General features: G+C 43.0%; 1 protein-coding gene across 7 annotated transcripts in view; it reads right to left on the bottom strand.

Moving 5' to 3' along the window:
* The window catches only part of FMR1 (fragile X messenger ribonucleoprotein 1), an 87,240-nt gene that overhangs the window by 14,906 nt on the left and 50,577 nt on the right, over window positions 1-21,757 (bottom strand). For 4 of the 7 annotated variants that reach the window (XM_060756448.2, XM_060756451.2, XM_060756450.2 and 1 more), the window contains 4 exons: window positions 20,770-20,856; window positions 11,207-11,405; window positions 6,856-7,035; window positions 3,384-3,466 (listed from right to left, as the gene is read on the bottom strand). In XM_060756448.2, the coding sequence (XP_060612431.2) occupies window positions 3,384-3,466; window positions 6,856-7,035; window positions 11,207-11,405; window positions 20,770-20,856 (549 nt within the window). The remainder of the gene's footprint in view (window positions 1-3,383; window positions 3,467-6,855; window positions 7,036-11,206; window positions 11,406-20,769; window positions 20,857-21,757) is intronic. The other 3 variants (XM_060756449.2, XM_060756453.2, XM_060756452.2) reach the window with 1 other exon arrangement.

The following is a 21,757-nucleotide window of genomic DNA, read 5'->3' as shown; positions in this document are numbered from 1 at the left end:
TGAGGTTAACAGCGGTCTCAGAATGTGAGTGATGGTACTGCAAGTCCCATCATCCATGGTTGCAGTAGGATGTTGAGTCGGTCTTGCAGGCTCTGTGTGCCAAGTGTAGTCTGTATTGGTAATTGTCTGACTCAGCCCCCTCTGGCCTTTTCCTTTCCTCTCTTAGTCATCTCGGAATCTTGGAATTGAGGCTGGTCAATCAGAGACCATATGCAAATTTCCTTCTCATGTCCCCGTTTCTGCCATGAACTCTTTTCTCCACCAGGGGCTCCTATTGAAGCTGGCCAATCAGAGACCATATGCAAATAGCACCACTGCGGCAGCCAATCCGAATGTTGGAACTTTCAGGCTGGCCAATCATAATGCTGGCACATACACCGCCACACCACCGCACTTTTGTCCTCCACATACAAACTTTCACCTTTATTATATGTATAGAAGATATAGATTTGTGCTATGGAAACATAGAATCATAGAGTTGGAAGAGACTTCATGGGCCATCCAGTCCAACCCCTTTCTGCCAAGAAGCAGGAAAATTGCATTCAAAGCATCCCCGACAGATGGCCATCCAGCCTCTGTTTAAAAGCCTCCAAAGAAGGAGCCTCCACCACACTCCAGGGCAGAGAGTTCCACTTCTGAACAGTTCTCACAGTCAGGAAGTTCTCATGATCAGATGGAATCTCCTTTCTTGTAGTTTGAAGTTTGTGTAAATAGTGCAATTATATTATTTTACGACAAAGAAAAGCTTCCTAAGGAAGAGATAGCACTGGTCTGTGTGTTTTTGTTCTTTTTATTATTTTGGGCTACTGGCGCTGGGTCAAACTGCTGCTAATAAATTACTCTGCTGTACATTTATGAGGAGTATTAAATAGCCCACTTGCCCAACGGTTTTCTCTTATATAAACATACTAGCTGTCCCCTGCCACGCATATATCTATCTATCTATCTATCTATCTATCTATCTATCTATCTATCTATCTAGAAAACCAAAGTGCTGTTCCAGCAGTCACCAGCCATCCCCTCCCCAATGCCAGAGATACAACTTAATGGTGTAACACTAGAAAATGTTGACCATTTCCGCTACCTTGGCAGCCACCTCTCCACCAAAGTCAACATCAACACCGAAATACACCGCCTGAGCTCTGCGAGTGCAGCATTTTCCCGAATGAAGCAGAGAGTGTTTAAGGACCAGGACATTCGTAGGGATACCAAGGCGCTTGTCTATAAAACTATTGTCCTCCCAATCCTGCTCTATGCCTGCAAAACGTGGTCTGCAGTCGTCACATGCAACTCCTGGAACGATTCCATCAGCGCTGCCTCCGGAAAATCCTGCAAATATCTTGGGAAGACAAGCGGACAAACGTCAGCGTGCTGGAAGGAGCAAAGACCACCAGCATTGAAGCGATGGTCCTCTGCCATCAACTCCGCTGGACCGGCCACGTTGTCCGGATGCCTGACCACCATCTCCCAAAGCAGTTGCTCTACTCTGAACTTAAGAACGGAAAACGGAATGTTGGAGGACAGGAAAAGAGATCTAAAGATGGCCTCAAAGCCAACCTTAAAAACTCTGGCATAGACACTGAGAACTGGGAAGCCCTGGCCCTTGACCACTCCAGCTGGAGGTCAGCTGTGACCAGCAGTGCTGCAGAATTCGAGGAGGCACGAGTGGAGGGTGAAAGAGAGAAACGTGCCAGGAGGAAGGCGCGTCAAGCCAACCCTGACCGGGACTGCCTTCCACCTGGAAACCAATGCCTTCACTGTGGGAGAAGATGTGGGTTAAGAATAGGGCTCCACAGCCACCTACAAACCCACAAAAATAGTCATCAAGGAAGACCATCTTACTCGTCCAACGAGGGATCGCCTAAGTAAGTAAGTAAGTAAGTACTATCTATCTATGGCTGGATGGCTCTTTGTCAGGAGGACTTTGATTACGTTTTCTTGCCCTGATGAAGGGAGTTGGATTGGATGACCTTAAGTATTTTCTGTCGTTCGTGGGGTTGAGAATGCTCTTTGATTGTAGGTGAACTGTGAATCCCAGTGACTACAACTCTCAAATGTCAAGGTCTATTTTCCCCAAACTCCATCTGTTTTTATATTTGGGCATATTGAGTCCACAGTGCTCTCTGGATGTAGGTGAACTACAACTCCAAATCCAAAGGACACTGCCCACCAAACCCTTCCAGTATTTTCTGTTGGTCATGGGAGAACTGTGTGCCAAGTTTGGTTCAATTCCATCGTTGGTGGGGTTCAGAATGCTCTTTTATTGTAGGTGAACTATAAATCCCAGCAACTACAACTCCCAAATGACAAAATCAATTTTTGAGTGCAGGACATAAGTTGGGTTGTTAGGTGTCTTGTGTCCAAATTTGGTGTCAATTCGTCCAGTGGTTTTTGAGTTCTGTTAATCCCACAAACGAACATTACATTTTATTTATATAGATAGCCACAGGAAATCCTGCAGATCGAAAGGTTGGCAGTTCAAGCCCTAGTCAGGGTGAGCGCCTGCCATCAGCCCCAACTTCCGCTCACTTAGCAAATCGAAAACAGAAGTGTGAATAGATAGATACTACTTTAAGCGGGGAGGTAAGAAAAGGCGCCCAAATGGACATGCCTGTGATTCGATTGGGAGGACGTCTATGGACATGGAAGATGGAGCAACAGCACCCCCCTGTGGCCAAAATCGAGCACAGCCTCCAAATGCCGGAAATGGGAAAAGATGGGAAAAAGCCTTTACCCCTGTTTATGTATTGTCTGTACTTGTTAACTGCCTAATGGCATTGAATGTTTGCCGTATATGCGTTCTGGGAAGATAGAGTGGAATATAAACAAAGTATATTATCTCTAAAAATGGGGAGCGTCTTAGAATCACAGGTATATCGTATGTATTTTGACTTGGTTCTGAAATTAGGCTGTGTCTTACAATTGAAGAAATACAATACCGGGTTGTTGTAGGTTTTTTGGGCTATATGGCCATGCTCTAGAAGCATTCTCTCCTGACGTTTCGCCTACATCTATGGCAAGCATCCTCAGAGGTTGTGAGGTCTCAACCTCTGAGGATGCTTGCCATAGATGCAGGCGAAACGTCAGGAGAGAATGCTTCTAGAACATGGCCATATAGCCCGAAAAACCTACAACAACCCAGTGATTCCAGCCATGAAAGCCTTTGACAATACATTAAATACAATATTTACAGGAGTTCCTCTCCTCAACCTTTTGTGAATACAGCAGCACAAATATCTAAGTTAAACAACACAGTTAATTACATTAACTACTACTAGATAATGTAGACACACATGACTTCAGAAGGAAAGAACAATATGCATAGATTTAGCAGAGTAATGACTTGTGTTCAACCCAACATAGTTGAAATATATAAAATTTACCTGAAGCGATCCATCTGTTGTTCTCCCTTTAGTATCTCTTGTATTACGTTGACGATTATCTGTCCTTGACTGTTCATCATTTCCTGGAGGGTTTTCAGAAAGATTTTGTGAAAATCTCATTATCTTGGACTTTGTATTCGCTAGAATACTTGTGCCTATGGTTGTTGCATGTGTAGAAACAATGTCCTATTAAGACAATGCCTGTGTGCTGCTATCATCCAGATAGCAGCACATTCTCTCTTTTCTACAAGGTGTACCAATTGTTACTTGAAAGCTGTCCAAAGAACTCTTTTTATTGATGGAACTTTAAGAATGTGAAGAAATTAAGAACAAAATCAGTTCTTTATTGACATTGTACAGCTCCAAGCTGCAGCATACTCAGACTGCCATAAAAACTGAAAAACAGTATGTTATGGAAAAGATCATAATTATCAGGACAGAATATTAAAAGGGAATTGTCATAAATATTAAAAATTAACTACTGTATATACTCGAGTATAAGCCTAGTTTTTCAGCCCCCTTTTTTGGACTGAAAAATCTCCCCTTGGCTTATACTTGAGTCAATGTTATTTACTATTTTTACTCTGTTATTAGTATTACTTTTATTGCATTTATTATTTTACTCTATTTATTATTATTATATTTATTATTTTATTCTTTATTGTTATAACATTTATTATTTTACTCTATTATTGTTATTATTACATTTATTATTTTACTTTCATAACTGTTATTACATTTCCATTATTTTACTCTATTGTTCTTTTTATTACATTTATTACTTTACTCCCTTTATTATTATTGGAAGGATATGTAAGCACATTTACATTGAAGAAGGTTAGAATAATGGTTTAATCAGAGTTGGACAGCTTTATCTTAAATTACAATTTTATTTAATATTTACTCTACTGATGCCCCAATTAATGTAATTTTATTAGTATCTATTTTTATTTTGAAATTCACCAGTAGTGGCTGCATTTCTCACCCTTGGCTTATACTTGAGTCTATATGTTTTCCCAGTTTTTTGTCATAAAATTAGGTACCTTGGCTTATAGTCGGGTCGGCTTATACTCAAGTATATACGGTAGTTATTTTTAATTACAAAAATGTGAGTCAACACTGAAAGGGTTAAATGGATGCAATGACTTAGCAAAAGCTGCAGTTCTATATAAGCAGGTGTGCATGTAGCTTAGCAGTAGTCAGACTGAGGTAAACCTCAGTGGGAGAAAGGTCTCAGCCTGTGAGAAAGCCTCACAGTGTGAGGCTTTGAGTCGCCTGAAGGCTGAGAAAAGCGGTATAGAAATAAAGTAAATAAATAAATAAATAAATAAGTCTGAGTCTATCCGTGCTATGACTTGTAAGAAGCATTGCCTGACTATCAAGCAAAAAGTGGGTGCTAGAAATAATATCGTATGAAACTTGATTGACATAACCTGGGGATCACAACTACTCTGCTGCCGAATAAAAATGCCCACTGTGATACACATCTCATCACATTAAAGCAGTGGATGTGACATGCTGTATTATCGCATCTCACCACAATAAAACAGTAGATGTGGCTCTTAATGAGACATGCCGCATTATCACAGGGTGTCTGCGGCCCACACCACTGGAGAAATTACACTGCTTAGCCGGTATTGCACTACCTGACATCCGCCGGGAAGTAGCAGCCAATAGTGAAAGGACCAAGGCAGAGAGATCTCCAGCTCATCCCTTGTTTGGGTATCAGCCAGGACGTCAATGACTTAAATCAAGACATAGTTTTCTTAGACCTACAGAGACACTCGCTGGAACACCTCAGCAAGCGAGAGTCCAAAAGTGGCAGGCCCAAACCGAGCACCTCAATCCATGGGTGATACCAGATGAGGGACTCCCCCCTGGGCACACAGAAGACTGGGTGACTTGGAAGGCGCTGAACAGACTGCGCTCTGGTACCACAAGATGCAGAGCCAACCTTCAAAAATGGGGCTACAGGGTGGAATCCACGGCATGCGAGTGCGGAGAAGAACAAACCACTGACCACTGCAATGCACCCTGAGCCCTGCCACATGCACAATGGAGGACCTTCTTGCGGCAACACCAGAGGCACTCCAAGTGGCCAGATACTGGTCAAAGGACATTTAACCAACTACCAAGTTTGCAAAATCTGTTTTTTTTTAATCTGTGTGTTTGTTTTGTTCTGTTAGAAATGTAATACAATGGTATGGTTGCTGATGACACGATAAATAAATAAAATCGCAGGCTAAAAAGGGGAGTAGTTAGTGCTGGCATGGATGCCATCAGAAATGGCGGTTTGTGCACATGATGTGGGAATGAAAATATGTACAATATTTTTGGCAGACTATAAAAATGAGTCAAATTAAATACTAGGAAATGAGTAGGTCATAACAAAGGAAATAGCGGTATTAAAAAAGAGGAAATGGGAAATAAAAGGGAAATAAAAGAAGCAATAATTGAATGTGCACAAGCAGTAATAGTATAAGGGTGGAAAAATAAATCAAAATGGACAGTTAATAAATGGTACCAATATATGGTGGAGCAAATGGAATTCAAAATTATGAAGGTGAAATTAAATGATTTAAAAAACAATCAAAATAGAATGAGAGAAATGGAAGAAAGATGGACAAGGGTAAAGAACTATATCTTGAATCAATCCGGAGATCAAGCCATAAAAAATAAGATACAAATGTTATATAGTATATAGGATGGAAATGTATAAAGATAAAGATATAAAGATTGTCTCAAAAAGAAATGAATATGTAAAAGAAAACAATCCTCGTGTTGGTGGTGGGAATTGTCAATGTTTTGTGTGTGTACGGTATGTATTTTTTTAAAAAAGTATTATAGCAGGATATCTACACCCCACACCACTGGAAAAATTATATTGCTTAGCCAACATTACACTGAAAGAGATGTAGTTTTATAAGATTTTATAGATGCTATATGGGATTAGAAATACCATCTGTAGAGTATACAGATGGAACCTCAATCCGTGACTGAGACCAGATGATAAACACCCTCCTGGGGACAGAGAAGACTGGTGACTTGGAAGGCGCTGAACAGACTATGCTCTGGTACCACAAGATGCAGAGCCAACCTTAAGAAATGTGTCTACAAAGTGGAGTCCACGGCATGTGAGTGTGGAGAAGAACAAACCACAGACCACTTATTATAATGCAGTCTGGCCCCTGCTACAATGGAGGACCATCTTACAGCCACACCAGAGGCACTTGAAATGTCAAAGGACATTTAGTATCATGCCAAGTTTTTAACTCTGTTACCCTCAATTTATCATGTCAGAAGCGATTCTGACATGATAAATAAATAAATGAGGCATATGGTTTTGGTCTTGCCATTTTTAAAGGACATCTGAGGAAAATGTCTGTCCCTCAGTTTCAAATCTATCCACTGTAGAGGACTTAGATAGGACTCTTAAGTTTGTTGGTTCCTCTGATGTGGTCAAGCAACTGACCTTTGAAGCCCCCTCGGCCTCGGCCGCCTTGGCCACGCGCCCCTCCGCCACGTCTCCGGCCGTCTCCTCGGCGAAGGTAGTTGTCCCGTTCTTCTTCTGCTGGGGCTAAAGACCAGTCGCTAAGTTCGTCTCGGTGGTCAGACTCTGTTTCAGAAGCATTTGATGCTTCAGAGTTAGTTCCTATCAAGAGTTTAAAAAAACCAAGACATACCACAGTCTGTTTTCATATCTTGTAAAAAACCAACCAACTGCTTGGAGGAGGCTCTTGTCCATAGAAAGCTCACACTAATGAATTTACCCATCTTATAGGGACTTGGGTAATTTTTCCTGACACAGCAAACATGGAAACCGTTTTGTAAAGACACCAGATCAGCCAGGAAACAGAGGATTCTTCCTGTAGTATTTCTCAATGGCAATGGAGGCTTTATTGCAATGGAATCAAACTTGTGGCCTTCCAGGTGTTTTGTACTTCAGTTCACAGAATTCCTGGCAATTGGACAAGCTGGCTAGGGTTTCTGGGAGCTGGAGACGCAAGTGTGAGACAAGACTGAAAGAATTAGTAGGCCGAAGCCTGTTAGAGTAAGTGGGCCAAAGCTAGTGTTGTTCTGAGAAGTGTGAGGTAAACCTCTGTGTGAGAGAAGCCTCAAGTGAGAAAGCTCCAATATAAATGCTGCTGTGTGTAAAAAGCTACTGTGTGAAGCTCCAGTATAAGTTCTTTGTTAGAGGAGGCTCTGTGAGAACAAAGCCCCAGATTGAAGGCCTTCTGTGTGTAAAAAGCTCCTGTGTGGAGCTCCTGTGTAAGTTCAGTGTGAGAGAAAGCTCAGTGAGAGTGAAGCTGCATGAGGAAGGGAAGCAAAGAAGTAAGTATAAAGGACTTTATTTGTGTTATGGAAATATTGCCTTTTTTAATGTAACCATATTATTTTACTACAAAGAAAAGTCTCCTATGGGAGAGATAACATTGGTCTGTAAGTTTTTGTTCTTTTTATCACTTTGAGCTACTGGTGTTGGGTCACGCTGCTGTACATTTATGGGGAGGGTCTTTTGTTAATAAGCCCTCTCGCCCAACTAGGGTTATGGGCCCAGCACGCTTCCGCAATAGATTAAAATTTGTGGCCTTCCAGGTGTTTTGGACTTCAGCTCACAGAATTCCTGGCAATTGTACAAGCTGACTAGGGCTTCTGGGAGTTGGAGGCCCAAACAACTGAAAGACCACAAGTTTGTCACCCGTTTCACTGCATTTTCATTTGGGATGATTCAAAGAGTTTAGCCTTTTTAGAAGAGCGACCTTACCTCCAGAAGCCTTATTATTACAATACAGCATTTGAAGTATGAGATAACTTTGCTAAAGGGCTTGAAAGACATGTTATGCACATGCTGACAGCCAGATGAGCAATCTGGTGCGATCCTTCAACTACTACAATATGAATTAGATTTTCTTTAACAAGTATAATATGCAGATTAAATTACGATCACAAGGATTTGCTGATATAGACTACAACAACAACAACAACAACAACAACAACAACAATAATAATGTTATTTATACCCCGCCACCATCTCCCCAAGGGGACTCAAGGCGGCTTACATGAGGCCAAGCCCAACAACACATCAGTAAAAACAAAACAGCAAGCAAATAAAACAGTACAATTAATATAGCTTACATATAAATAACAACACAGAGAATTTAAAAGCTTATGACCGGGCCAGATGCAATAAATTAATTTTTTTAAAAATAAACACTGGGTGTGAACAGAGGTAGGATGTATCTAAGCAGGAGGGTTTTAAAAGATAATGTAGGGAGACCAACCCAACAGATAGTAAAGTGTTTCTGAGGACAATTGCAGGGAATTAATCAGAGCAGGGCATTGTTTCCAGATTCAGGGAAGGCACACTGGAACAGCCATGTTTTCAGGCTCCTCCGAAAGACTGCCAATGTGGGGGCTTGTCTGATATCCTTGGGGAGTGAGTTCCAGAATCGGGGGGCCACCACAGAGAAGGCCCTCTCCCTCATCCCCACCAATCGCGCCTGCGAAGGGGGCGGGAGCAAGAGCAGGGCCTCTCCAGATGATCGAAGAGATCACGTGGGTTCGTACACAGAAATAATACAGCTCTTGTGACAGCTGTATTAGCTAATTGAATAATTAATGCATTTATGCACTGATACCAATTTGATTCTATTTATTCTAATTATTCAAACATTTAAAAAGAACTTCAAAACCTGGCTTTTCCGCTGTGCCTTTGGCGAGTAGGTGCACATCATGATATTTTACACCCCCTCAACATTTTCGGCGAATGGAGTTTGTGCCCTCCAAATAGGATGTTCTGTCCCACAACTCTGTGTTTTATGAGTTCCATTTTAACATCCTGCTCCTATTTTATCTCATCATAGTCTGTTAATTGTTTTTTATTTGGAATATGTGGCGCGCCCATTGTCATCTCTATTGTGATTGTGTCTATTGGAATTTTTATTTTATTTTATTACTATTATTATTTTATTATCATTTTTAATGTCATTTTGATAATGTTGTTGTTGTCTATTATATATGTTTGGATTTTATTGCTGTATTTTGTTGTCCGGGCTTGGCCCCATGTAACAAATTGAAACTGAATCCAGACAAGACAGAGGTCCTACTGGTCAGTCGTAAGGCCGAACAGGGCATAGGGTTACAGCCTGTGCTGGACGGAGTTACACTCTCCCTGAAAGCGCAGGTTCGCAGCCTGGGAGTGATCCTGGACTCATCGCTGAGCCTGGAACCTCAGGTCTCAGCGGTGGCCAGGAGAGCTTTTGCACAACTAAAACTTGTGCACCAGTTGCGCCCGTACCTTGGGAAGTCTGATCTGGCCACAGTGTTCCACGCTCTTGTTACATCCCGAATAGACTACTGCAACACACTCTACGTGGGGTTGCCTTTGAAGACTGTTCGGAAACTTCAACTAGTCCAACGGGCGGCAGCCAGATTGCTCACCGGAGCGACATACAGGGAGCACACCGCCCCCCTGCTATGTCAGCTCCACTGGCTGCCGGTTCAGTTCCGAGCACAATTCAAGGTGCTGGTTTTGACCTACAAAACCCTTTACGGTTCCGGTCCAGTGTATCTGTCTGAATGTATCTCCCTCTACGTCCCACCCCTGAAATTGAGATCATCTGGGGAGGCCCTGCTCTCGACCCCACCGCTATCACAAGTGAGGCTGGTGGGAACGAGGAGCAGGGCCTTCTCAGTGGTGGCCCCTCACCTGTGGAACTCACTCCCAGGGGAAATTAGGGCATCAACATCCCTCCTCTCCTTCAGGAGGAAGGTAAAGACGTGGTTGTGGGATCCGGCCTTTGGGCAATCTGACAACTAGATATGGACAACCAGATGGATAGGACTGAAAGGACTGACAATGTGGAATTGGAATTTGAACTATGATATTGCGAAACGCGTTTGTATTGGTTTTATTGCTTTTATTGGTTTTATGGTTGTTTTTGCCTTACAATAATTATTGTTTTCTGTTAATTGATGTTATTGCTAGAATTGCTGTTTTCTGTTAACTGATGTTATTTGTCTTATTGCTGTTATGTGATGCGGGCATTGAATTGTGCCTTGCTTTTGTAAGCCGCCTTGAGTCCCCTCCGGGGTGAGAAGGGTGGGGTAGAAGCAACCGAAATAAATAAATAAATAAATAAAATAAGCTGCTCCGAGTCCCCATCGGGGAGATGGTGGCGGGGTAGAAATAAAATTTATTATTATTATATTATTTATTATTCAATTAGCCTTACTGCAAAAACTACACATCATAGAGAAAAAATAAACACAGATCCGAATTCAGCTCAAAAAAACCATAAGAATGACCTAAAATCATATCTGGCCTTAAATATGAAAACAGCTGGAACAATCTTTCAGCAAATCAGTTATCAGCTAAGTAAATAGGTTTATATTTCAGAATGAACACTACATTCACTATATATGAATATTTAGCATCCCATATGGCTCAACATGTCAGAACACAAGGCTGCACTTGGGGAACCAAGCTGAGCCATGATACACATTGAGCAATCCCAAATCATAATTTCAACCTGCCCCACAGTATCGTGCTAAGATTCAGAAGGGAAAGAAATCCCATACACTAGTTTTGGATATTTTGAGCTGATACAAATGAGGACATTTGGACAGGCAACAAATAACGGAACGAATGAGGCAACAGAGGTAGCAGGCTATAAATATAACACATTTTCTTATATGCAACCCATTCATGCTTTCAGGGCTGTTAAAAGTTCATAAACTACTACTTTTCCTAAAATCCAAAGATACAACCATTCTGAATAAAAACGACAGAGCAGATGAAACCCAGGACACACACAACGTACCTGAAGCATAGCCTGGACCGCGCCTGCTGTGGCCCCTGTTTCTGTAGGGCCGGCTCCCTCGCCCAAGCCCTGGGCCGTCATCAGTCGACATGTAGCCCTTTTCTTTATCCGTGCGATTGGGCGGAGGTCGAGACGTGGCTCCAATCTGCCGAAGCTGTTCATCAATTTGCAGTCTTTCCAAACGCAGTTGATCCACTTCCTATAGGAAAGAAATGACTGAGTTGGTGCTAATGATTTATTTATTTATCGTGCCAGGAGGAACCAGACAGTTGTATTACATTTTTAACAAAACAAAACAAAACAAACAAACAGACAAAACACCAAGTTTGCAAGCTTGGTAGTTGATTAAATGTCCTTTGACCAGTATCTGGCCAATTGGAGTGCCTCTGGTGTTGCTGCAAGAAGGTCCTCCATTGTGCATGTGGCAGGGCTCAGGTTGCATTGCAGCAGGTGGTCTGTAATTTGCTCTTCTCCACACTCGCATGTCATGGACTCCACTTTGTGGCCCCATTTCTTAAGGTTGGCTCTGCATCTCGTGGTGCCACAGCACAGTCTGTTCAGTGCCTTCCAAGTCGCCCAGTTTTCTGTGTGTCCAGGGGGGAGCCTCTCATTTGGTATCAGCCACTGATTGAGGTTCTGGGTTTGAGCCTGCCACTTTTGGACTCTCGCTTGCTGAGGTGTTCCACTAAGTGTCTTTGTAGATCTTAGAAAACTATTTCTTGATTTAAGTTGTTGATGTGCTGGCTGATACCCAAACAGGGGGTGTGCTGGAGATGTCACTGCCTTGGCCCTTTCACTACTGGCTGCTACTTCCTGGCGGATGTCAGGTGGTGCAATATTGGCAAAATAGTGTAATTTCTCCAGTGGTGTAGGGCGCAGACACCCCGTGATAATGCGGCATGTCTCATTAAGAGCCACATCCACTGTTTTAGCATGGTGAGATGCGTTCCACACTGGGCATGTGTACTCAGCAGCAGAGTAGCAAAGTGCATGGGCAGATGTCTTTACTGTGTCTGGTTGTGATCCCCAGGTTGTGCCAGTCAGCTTTCGTATGATATTGTTTCTAGTGCCCATGTTTTGCTTGATGTTCAGGCAGTGCTTCTTGTAGGCCAGAGCACGGTCCAGGGTGACTGCCAGGTATTTGGGTGTGCTTCAATGCTCCAGTGGGATTCCTTCCCAGGTCATCCTCAGAACTTGTGATGCTTGTCTGTTCTTAAGGTGAAAATATAGGTTGCTTACCTGTAAACGTAGTTTCCCAAGTGGTCACCTGTGTATTTGCACATATGGTAATAATCCTGCGCTCGCGCAGGCAACAACGGAAAGATCTTGAGACTACAAAGACAGTTAGAGCAGCCCCGCCCTCCTCTGTTCCCTCTATAAATAGCCCTCAGAAGGGGCTGCACTCAGTTCTTCCGACGTCAAAAAGCAGCCAGAAGTCCTGAGGCATGACAAGAAAGAGACTGGAAGGCCCGCAGCGTCATTCCTATATTTCAAAAATAGTCGTGTGGACTTCCTATACTGTCTGGTTCTATCTACGTAGTAAATGAGTGCTCTACGCACGTTTAATAAATGCAGCCTCTTCTCCAGTGGAGAAACAGGATCCCGAAAAAGGGCTGGTAACATCATTTCCTGCGACATATGGAATCTACTCGTGGCTTTGGGAAGGAAAGAAACATCAGTCCTCAAAACTACCTTGTCCCTATGGAACCTTATGTAAGGTTCATCACACCTCAATGCGCACAACTCTCCTGCCCTACGAGCCGATGTAACAGCAACTAGAAAAGCTGTCTTCCAGGACAAATAGGTTATATCCACTGCCGTCAAAGGTTCAAATGGAGGCTTAGTCAAGGCTGTGAGCACCAGTTCCAGGTTCCATGGTGCGACCACCGGTGAGACCGGCGGTTTTAAATTCTTCAAACCTTTCATAAAGAGCGACACCAAAGGGTCAGTGAAACAAGAAGGCAAATTTACCTTCCTCCTAAACCAAGATAGGGCCGCAAGGTAGCACTTCCGTGACGACCAAGACAACCCTACATCCACTAAATGCGCTAAAAAATCTAAAATCGAGGAAATTGGGGCTTTAAAGGGTTCCACATTCCTTTCTGAAGCAAATTTCGTGAATCTCTTCCATTTATAAACATAAGATCTTTTTGTTGACTGTCTCTGGGCTGCTTCCATAATTTTCCTTACTGGTGTTGAAAGCGGAGGTACTTGGCTTATTGGACTGGGAATATGCGCCATGCCGTCAACCTCAAGCTGTGGACATCCGGGTACAGAACCCGACCATCTTGTTCTGACAGTAGGTCCTCCTGCTTTGGAAGCGGTTTGAAAATCCCCCTGGACATCTGAAGGGTCAAAGAGAACCAAGGCTGCCTTGGCCACCAAGGAGTTATCAAGATACCCTGTGCTTGATCGTGAAGCAACTTTGACACCACTCGAAGTATGATGGGAAACGGAGGAAACAAATAAATCCTCCTTTCTCCCCAGTGCAGCAGGAAAGCATCCCTGAGGCAGATCGGCATTGCATTCCGGTACTCCCAAGCGCAGAACAGTCGGCATTGACTGTTCTTTACTGATGCAAAAAGATCTACCTCTGGTTCACCCCAAGCCTGAAAAATTAGAGCTGTCACCTGTCTGTTTAGAGTCCACTCGTGGTGGGCGAGAGGATTTCTGCTCAAATAATCCGTTAGCACATTTTGCTCCCCTGGCAGGTGGATTGCTAACAGGTGTATGCCCCGTTCTATACACCAATTCCAAACCTTGAGTGTCATTGCTAGTAGCCCTTTGGAATGTGTCCCTCCCTGCTTGTTTATGTAAAACATCACGGTGGTGTTGTCTGTAACCAACTGGACCACCTGATTTCTTAGAACTGGTTCGAACGACTTTAAAGCTTTCTCTACTGCGAGTAGTTCTAGGAGGTTTATATGATTTTTGGACTCTAATGTTGTCCAAGTCCCTTGGGTTGTTAGCCCATCCACATGTGCTCCCCAACCCATGAGAGAGGAGTCCGTAGTTAGAATTTTTGTAGGTCTGAGCTGTTGGAATGGCAGACCAATACACACATTCTGGCGCTCTGACCACCACATTAGTTCCTTGCGTTGCTCCCCAGGAAAAGATAGGTGCATACTGGATCTGTGTAACAACGGGTTGAAAACCGACAGGAACCAAGACTGTAGTGGTCTGAAGTGAAGTCGTGCATGCGGAGTCACTGCAGTCGTTGACGCCATGTGGCCTAACAGAATTTGGACCTGTTTTGCTTTGACGACATCTCGTTGTACTGCCTGTAGCACTAAGTTTTGTAACTTTACGAAACGTTCTTCGGGCAGGTAAGCCCTCTGCGATACCGAATCCAGAAGGGCTCCAATGAACTGCATTCGTCTTGAAGGAATGAGATTGGATTTCTCCCAGTTCACTATCAGACCTAGGGACTGGAGAAGAGCTCCTTTCCACCTGCTACTAAGGAGGCTGTCGAGGTCCTGAACCGGTGCTTGGCCGCTGTGATGGTCTGGATGAGGGCGAACAAATTGAAATGGAATCCAGACAAGACAGAGGTACTCCTGGTTAGTCGTAAGGCTGAACAGGGTATAGGGTTACAGCCTGTGTTGGATGGGGTCGCACTCCCCCTGAAGGCGCAGGTTCGCAGTTTAGGTGTGATCCTGGACTCATCGCTGAGCCTGGAACCCCAGGTTTCGGCGGTGACCAGGGGAGCATTTGCACAGTTAAAACTCGTGCGCCAACTGCGCCCGTACCTTGGGAAGTCTGACTTGGCCACGGTAGTCCACGCTCTGGTTACATCCCGCTTAGACTACTGCAATGCTCTCTACGTGGGGTTGCCTTTGAAGATGGCTCGGAAGCTCCAATTAGTCCAACGCTCGGCAGCCATGATACTAACAGGAGCGGAGCGCAGGGAGCATACAACTCCTCTGCTGCACCAGCTCCACTGGCTGCCGATTTGCTACCGGGCTCAATTCAAAGTGCTGGTGTTGGCCAGCCCTAAACGGTTCTGGCCCAACCTACCTATCCGAACGTATCTCGGTCTATCAGCCCACCAGGACCCTAAGATCTTCTGGGGAGGCCCTGCTCTCTATACCGCCTGCTTCACAGGTGCGGCTGGCAGGGACGAGAGACAGGGCCTTTTCTGTGGTGGCCCCTCGGCTATGGAACGCCCTTCCCATGGAGGTAAGATCAGCTCCCTTGCTGATGGTGTTCCGAAGAAGATTAAAAACCTGGATGTTCGAACAGGCATTTGGTTAATCGGTGCAATGAATGTGATGATTACAGGAATGGTAATATGGACGACGAAACTGGATCACGATTTTAGTCATGAGATGCATTGGGTTGTTATTGTTGTGTCAATATTGTGTATTATGCTTTTATGGTTTTAAATTGTATATCGTTGACTGTTGTACCTTTGTTGTAAACCGCGTTGAGTCGCCTGTTAGGCTGAGAAACTGCAGTATACAAGTAAATAAATAAATAAATAAATGTTTTGCTGATGTGAGATACCAATTTTTCCCTCGAATTTGCTAGTATTATTAGCCAATCGTCTATATACAGGTAAACCATGAAGGTTAGGAATCTGCGGTGCTGTACATTAATTGAGATATGAAAATAAGCGCCTTCTAAATCCACAGTTGCAAACCACACTCCTTTATTCAGTAAAGGAAGAATTGTCTTAAGAGACACCATTCGAAATTTTTTAGTACTTATAAACCTGTTAACTCCCCGTAAATCCAATATTGGCTGTTGACCACCTCCCTTTTTAGAAACCAGAAACTATCTAGAGAAAAAACAATGTCCATAAAGCGATGGATGAACTGGACATATTGCTCCCTTAGAGAGCAAAGTTGTAATCTCTTCTAACAATGTAGGAGAAGAAGGTGTGATCTTCACATAACCCACTGGTGGTAGTTTGTCAAATTCAATTAAATAACCATCCTTAACAATTTGTAGGACCCAAGAGTCAGTAGTAATACTAGACCAGACATCAAAAAATGGAGCTAAACGTGCTCCGAAATAAGGAAGGTTCAAATTCATAACATTAACAATTTTAACAGTGGGATTACAACAAACTGGTACTGGAACAGGAGAAACAAAACTAAATACTTCAGGCGTTCCCTCAACTGGAGGGATAGTGTCAAAAACGCTGCTTGTTTCCCCCTGAGTGGTTGGGCTTATTCTGATCTATTCTTTGCGCCATATGACTGCTTCTTAGGAAAATATGGTCTACTGTTCTGGGGGGCGCGCTGCCGTTGTTGATTTCCATAGAAATTACCAGTGTTTCTTCTGTAATATGGTGAAGATGATGCCTGCCAGCGGGACTTTGGTTGGAAGTAACCTTGACGTGGGAATCCATAGATCTGCATAGTCTTCTTCATTTCTTGGTTATGCTTCAATTTCTCATCGGTTGTAGGGTGAAACAAGCCTTCCTCGTGCAACGGGAGATGTTCAGCGAGAGAGCGCCCCTCTTCTGATAGCTCGGAAGCCCTCAACCATGCATGTCGCCTTATCGCGGTGGCATTGTTGAAGACTTTCCCTGCTGCCTCTGCCATATGTTTAGCAAAATCCTTTTGAAATTTTGCTAATAGGGTAGCCTCTGAATGGAACGCTCTTGGCAGGCGTTGCTCATCCTCAGGTAGGAGATCGATATATGGCAACATCTTATTCCAAAGGAAAGTTTGATAAGCACTCATATATGTAGCATAATGAGCCATCCTAGTGTAAAGTCCTGCTGCCATGTGGGACTTCTTACCCATGGCATCTATCTTTCTCCCTTCTTTATCAGAAGGTGATGGATTCAGCTTCTTAGCCTTTTGTCCATTTCCAACCTCTGCTATGACCGTATTAGCAATTGGTGGTCTAGCTAACTAGTTCACAGAGGACAAGTCTATTCTATAGAGATTATCCACTCTTTTTGGCATTGCAGGGGTTAGAGAAGGCGAGCCCTTTGTTGTCTTCGCCAATTTTAGCAAGTATGGTAATGCTGGAAGAGCAGTCATAACAACTGAATCTTGTTGCTCAGCAGGGAACATAGGGTCATCTACTGATTCTGGTGGTTTAGGCGTTGGTAAATCAAGCGCACGAATCATCCTAGTCAGTAACGATGCAAATTTTGTGTAGTCCTCATTAGCTGCATCATGTTCTGTATCCCTGACATTATCTTGACTAATTACATCCTCATCAGAGGTTTCAGAATTATCCAGCTGAGTTAACTCATTATCTGGAACAGTTAACAAATGTTCCTGTGGATCCATATTTTCACAAGTTTGAACTTGAGGTTCTCTAGATCTCTTTGAATGTACTCTCCTTGGGTGTCTAGATTCAATATTTACAGGATTATTTATAGCATTGTTCATAGTAGACCCATTTGGATGCCATTGTGTAGGCATTAGGGCCCCACAATAGATCATCTGCCCATTCGGCGCTATTTGCCAAAAGCCTCCTTGATTTACAAAAGGAGGAGGCGGTAGATATTGGCCCCCTTGACTCGCAAAGGGAGCAATAGGCAGAGTTTGTTGGTTTAAGTGACTTGCTGTGGAAGAGCCAGACAGGCACTGTGGATCCGCTTCTCTATCAGAAGTAGGAGGATCTCCCTGGGTTCTATGGCTCCTCCCTCTCCGGTGAAGCTTCCTTGCGGGGGAGGAGCTAGAGGAGGAGTTGGAGGAGGAGTTTGAGCTCCTCGATGTCGAGCGGCGTCAGCGTCAACGCTCCGCGCTGTCTGCTACGCTCCTCGAGGGAGCACGGTCTCTAGCGCGTCTAGGACCTTTGTCCAGAAGCTTCATTGGCGGAGAGGGGGCTCTCGATGTTGACTCCAGGCTGCTGCCTAAGGCTCGAGCCAGGGTCGGCGTGGACATTGAAAAGGTAAAAGATTTTTCTTTCACAGTTTGCAGGGCCTTTGAGCCCGCATCGGCAGTAAACTGAAGGGTCGCCCCTTCATTTGTTTGGGTTATTTCATCAGTATTCACCAGAGACACCATCTTGCTTGGCGGTTGGTGTTTTAATACCGCTTCCCCTTCTTTAGCGGGTTTTTATAGTTTGTCTTTAGACTGCTGAGTAACCTGAGCCGCTTCACCTCCAGTTGAGGGCTTGTTCGGCTTAATTTTTTTGATTTTAATCACTTTTTTTTTCTTGAAAGAAGTTGTAGCCATTATCCGTAAAATAATGTGTTGTCCCTTCCGTTGCTGCTTTTTACGCGGATAGGAAGAACTGAGTGCAGCCCCTTCTGAGGGCTATTTATAGAGGGAGCAGAGGAGGGCGGGGCTGCTCTAACGGTCTTTGTAGTTTCGAGACCTTTCCGTTGTTGCTTGCGCGAGCGCAGGATTATTACCATATGTGCAAATACACGGTGACCACGTGGGGAAAAGCACATGTCTGTGTTTTAGATGGATTAGGGATCAGTTGGTTTTTCCTGTAATAGGCAATAAGAGCACCTAGAGTTTCTGAGAGCTTCTGTTCTCAAAGCTCCCTGCTTGAGCAGTAATGGCACGATCATCAGCATAGATGAAACTCTCTGTCCCTTCTGGCAGTGGCTGGTCATTTGTGTAGATGTTGAACATGGATAGAGCAAGCACGCTCCCCTAAGGCAGGCCGTTCTTCTGTTTCCACCATCTGTTTCTCTGGCCCTGGAACTCAACAAATATGATTCTTACGTAATATTTCGCAATCGCTTCTGGTGGGAACGAGAGACAGGGCCTTTTCTGTGGTGGCCCCTCGGCTATGGAACTCTATCCCGATTGGGATCAGATCTGCCCCCTCCCTCCCTGTCCTTCAGGAGGCTGGTGAAATCCTGGCTATGGAAGGAAGCATTCCCAGAGTAATGGTAGAAACCGGATACAGAACAAAGTTATCGACCACACATACAGACTGAGTTGGACATGATTTTATCTTGGCGATTTGACCTATTTGTAATTTTAATCTATATGTATTTTAACTTTTTGTTATTGTATGATGTTTTTAGATTGTACTATTAGCATTGAATCCTTGCTGTGAGCTGGTCTGAGTCCCTCTATGGAGGTTAGAGAAGATCGGGATAGAATAGTTCTAAATAAATAAATAATCTTAGTAAGTTATGATGTCCTTAAAACACTAAGAATTTATTAGTCTTCCCAAAAATAGTTAAGAAGATTGTCAGTCTCGGTTTACAACTAAATAATAATAATAATCTATACCTATATAAATAAAAATGTAATGTTCATTTGTGGGATTAACATAATTCAAAAATCACTGGATGAATTGCCGCCAAATTTGGCCACAAGACACCTCCTAACCCAAGGAGTGACCATCACTCAAAAAAATTGATTTTGTCATTTGGGAGTTGTAGTTGCTGGGATTTATAGTTTACTTACAATCAGAGCATTCTGAACTCCACCAATGATGGAATTGAACCAAACGTGGCACACAGGACTCTCAAGACCAACAGAAAACACTAGAAGGGTTTGGTGGACATTGACCTTGAGTTTGGGAGTTGTAGGTCACCTCCATCAAGAGAGCACTGTGGACTCATACAATGATGGATCTGCACCAAACGTAGCACGAATATTCCATATGCCCAAATATGAACACAGATGGAATTTGGGGAATATAGACCTTGACATTTGGGAGTTGCAGTTACTGGGATTTATAGTTCACTTACAATCAAAGAGCCTGCGGAACCCCACCAACGACAGAACTGGGGCAAACGTCCCACACAGAACCCCCATACTTAAGGCCATCTAGTCCAACTCCCTTCACCAGGGGAAGAAAACATAATCAAAGTCCTCCTGATAAAGAGCCATCCAGCCATACACACACACACACACACACACACACACACACACACACTACAAGAAAGGAGATTCCATCTGAACATTAGGAAGAACTTCCTGACTGTGAGTGCTGTTCACTAGTGGAACTCTCTGCCCTGGAGTGTGGTGGAGGCTCATTCTTTAGAACCTTTTAAACAGAGGCTGGATGGCTATCTGTCAGGGGTGCTTTGAATACAATATTCCTGCTGTATTGTCAAAGGCTTTCATGGCCAGGATCACTGGGCTGTTGTAGGTTTTTTTGGGCTATATGGTCATGTTCTAGAGGCATTCTCTCTTGACGTTTTGCCTGCATCTGTGGCAAGCATCCTCAGAAGTAGTGAGGTCTGTTGGAACTAGGAAAAAGGGTTTATATATCTGTGGAATGACTAGGGTGGGACAAAGGACTCTTGTCTGTTGGAGATAGGTGTGAATGTTTCAACTGACCACCATGATTAGCATTTGATGGCCTGGCAGTGCCTGGGGCAATCTTTTGTTGAGAGGTGATTAGATGTCCCTGATTGTTTCCTCTCTGTTGTTTTGCTGTTGTAATTTTAGATTTTTTAAATACTGGTAGCCAGATTTTGTTCATATATTAAAAACATATATTAAAACATACACATATTACAATACATTAGACAAAAGGCAAAACACAGCTAAGATAGAATGTGATTTAAAAGTCATGGTTAAAGTTATTAAAACCAAATATATTCGATACTCAATTAGGTATAACATTTTGATCAATAGCTATTGATTTTCAACCATCGAATTAATAAGACTCACCTTTAAATAATTGAGATGGTAGTCCAAAAGGACGGTTGCGTTTGTGATACTGTCCTTGGTTCCAACAAATACAAAAGGAACCATCCCCTAGAAAGGAATCGAAAAATCACAGGTCGTCAGGAACACCCTGCTATGACTTCCTTTTGAAAATGAAAACAATGCTCTCGGAAAGTACTGTGACCATACAACAGATTCATATCTTGACCATACAACAGCTAGCAACTTCCTACGATCTTTCTTTGCTGGATGTAAATGTAATTATGATAAGATGTGATGCTTCAAGTATCATCTTGAAATGTAAAGTTTGAAAACAATCCTGTTTTATAACTTACAGAACTTTGGTTAGTGATTTGCTGTTATTGTTGTTGTGTGTGCCTCTGAAGTTGCATTTCATTCATGGTGAGGGGAGTTTTCCTGGTGGAATTAGTTGCCCCTATCTTCCTCCAAGGAAGGTTCCTAGCAAGATTTCATTCAAAGGTGGTTTGCTCTTGCCTTCCTGTTAGGTTAAGAAAGTGTGACTTGCCCGAAGTCACCCAGTGGGTTTCCATGGCTAAATAGGGACTCAAACCCTCTCAGGAGCCTAGTCTATGGCTTTATTAAGACATCTGTGAGATCTACCTTAATTTATAAACGGAGATTGAGCCCCATGTAGCAGCCCTATCCAGAGAAAACTTACCGTATATACTTGAGCATAAGCAACGTTTTTCAGCCCCCTTTTTAGGCTGAAAAAGTTCCTTCATTTTACCCTATTGCTAGTATTATTTTTATTACATTTATTACTTTACTTTATTTATGATTATTATTACATTTATTATTATTTCTATTTATTAATGTTATTATTATATTCATTATTTTACTCTGTTATTATTATTACATTCATTATTTTACTCTATTATTATAATATTTATTATTATTTTCCTCTATTTATTATTACATTTACTGTTGTAGTTCAGCGTGTTGCTCGAGTTGTTAGGGAGAACGGGTCTAC

The sequence above is a fragment of the Anolis sagrei genome, chromosome 10, assembly GCF_037176765.1.
Source record: "Anolis sagrei isolate rAnoSag1 chromosome 10, rAnoSag1.mat, whole genome shotgun sequence".
NCBI lineage: Eukaryota > Metazoa > Chordata > Lepidosauria > Squamata > Dactyloidae > Anolis > Anolis sagrei.
This window is presented reverse-complemented; position numbering and strand designations above follow the sequence as displayed.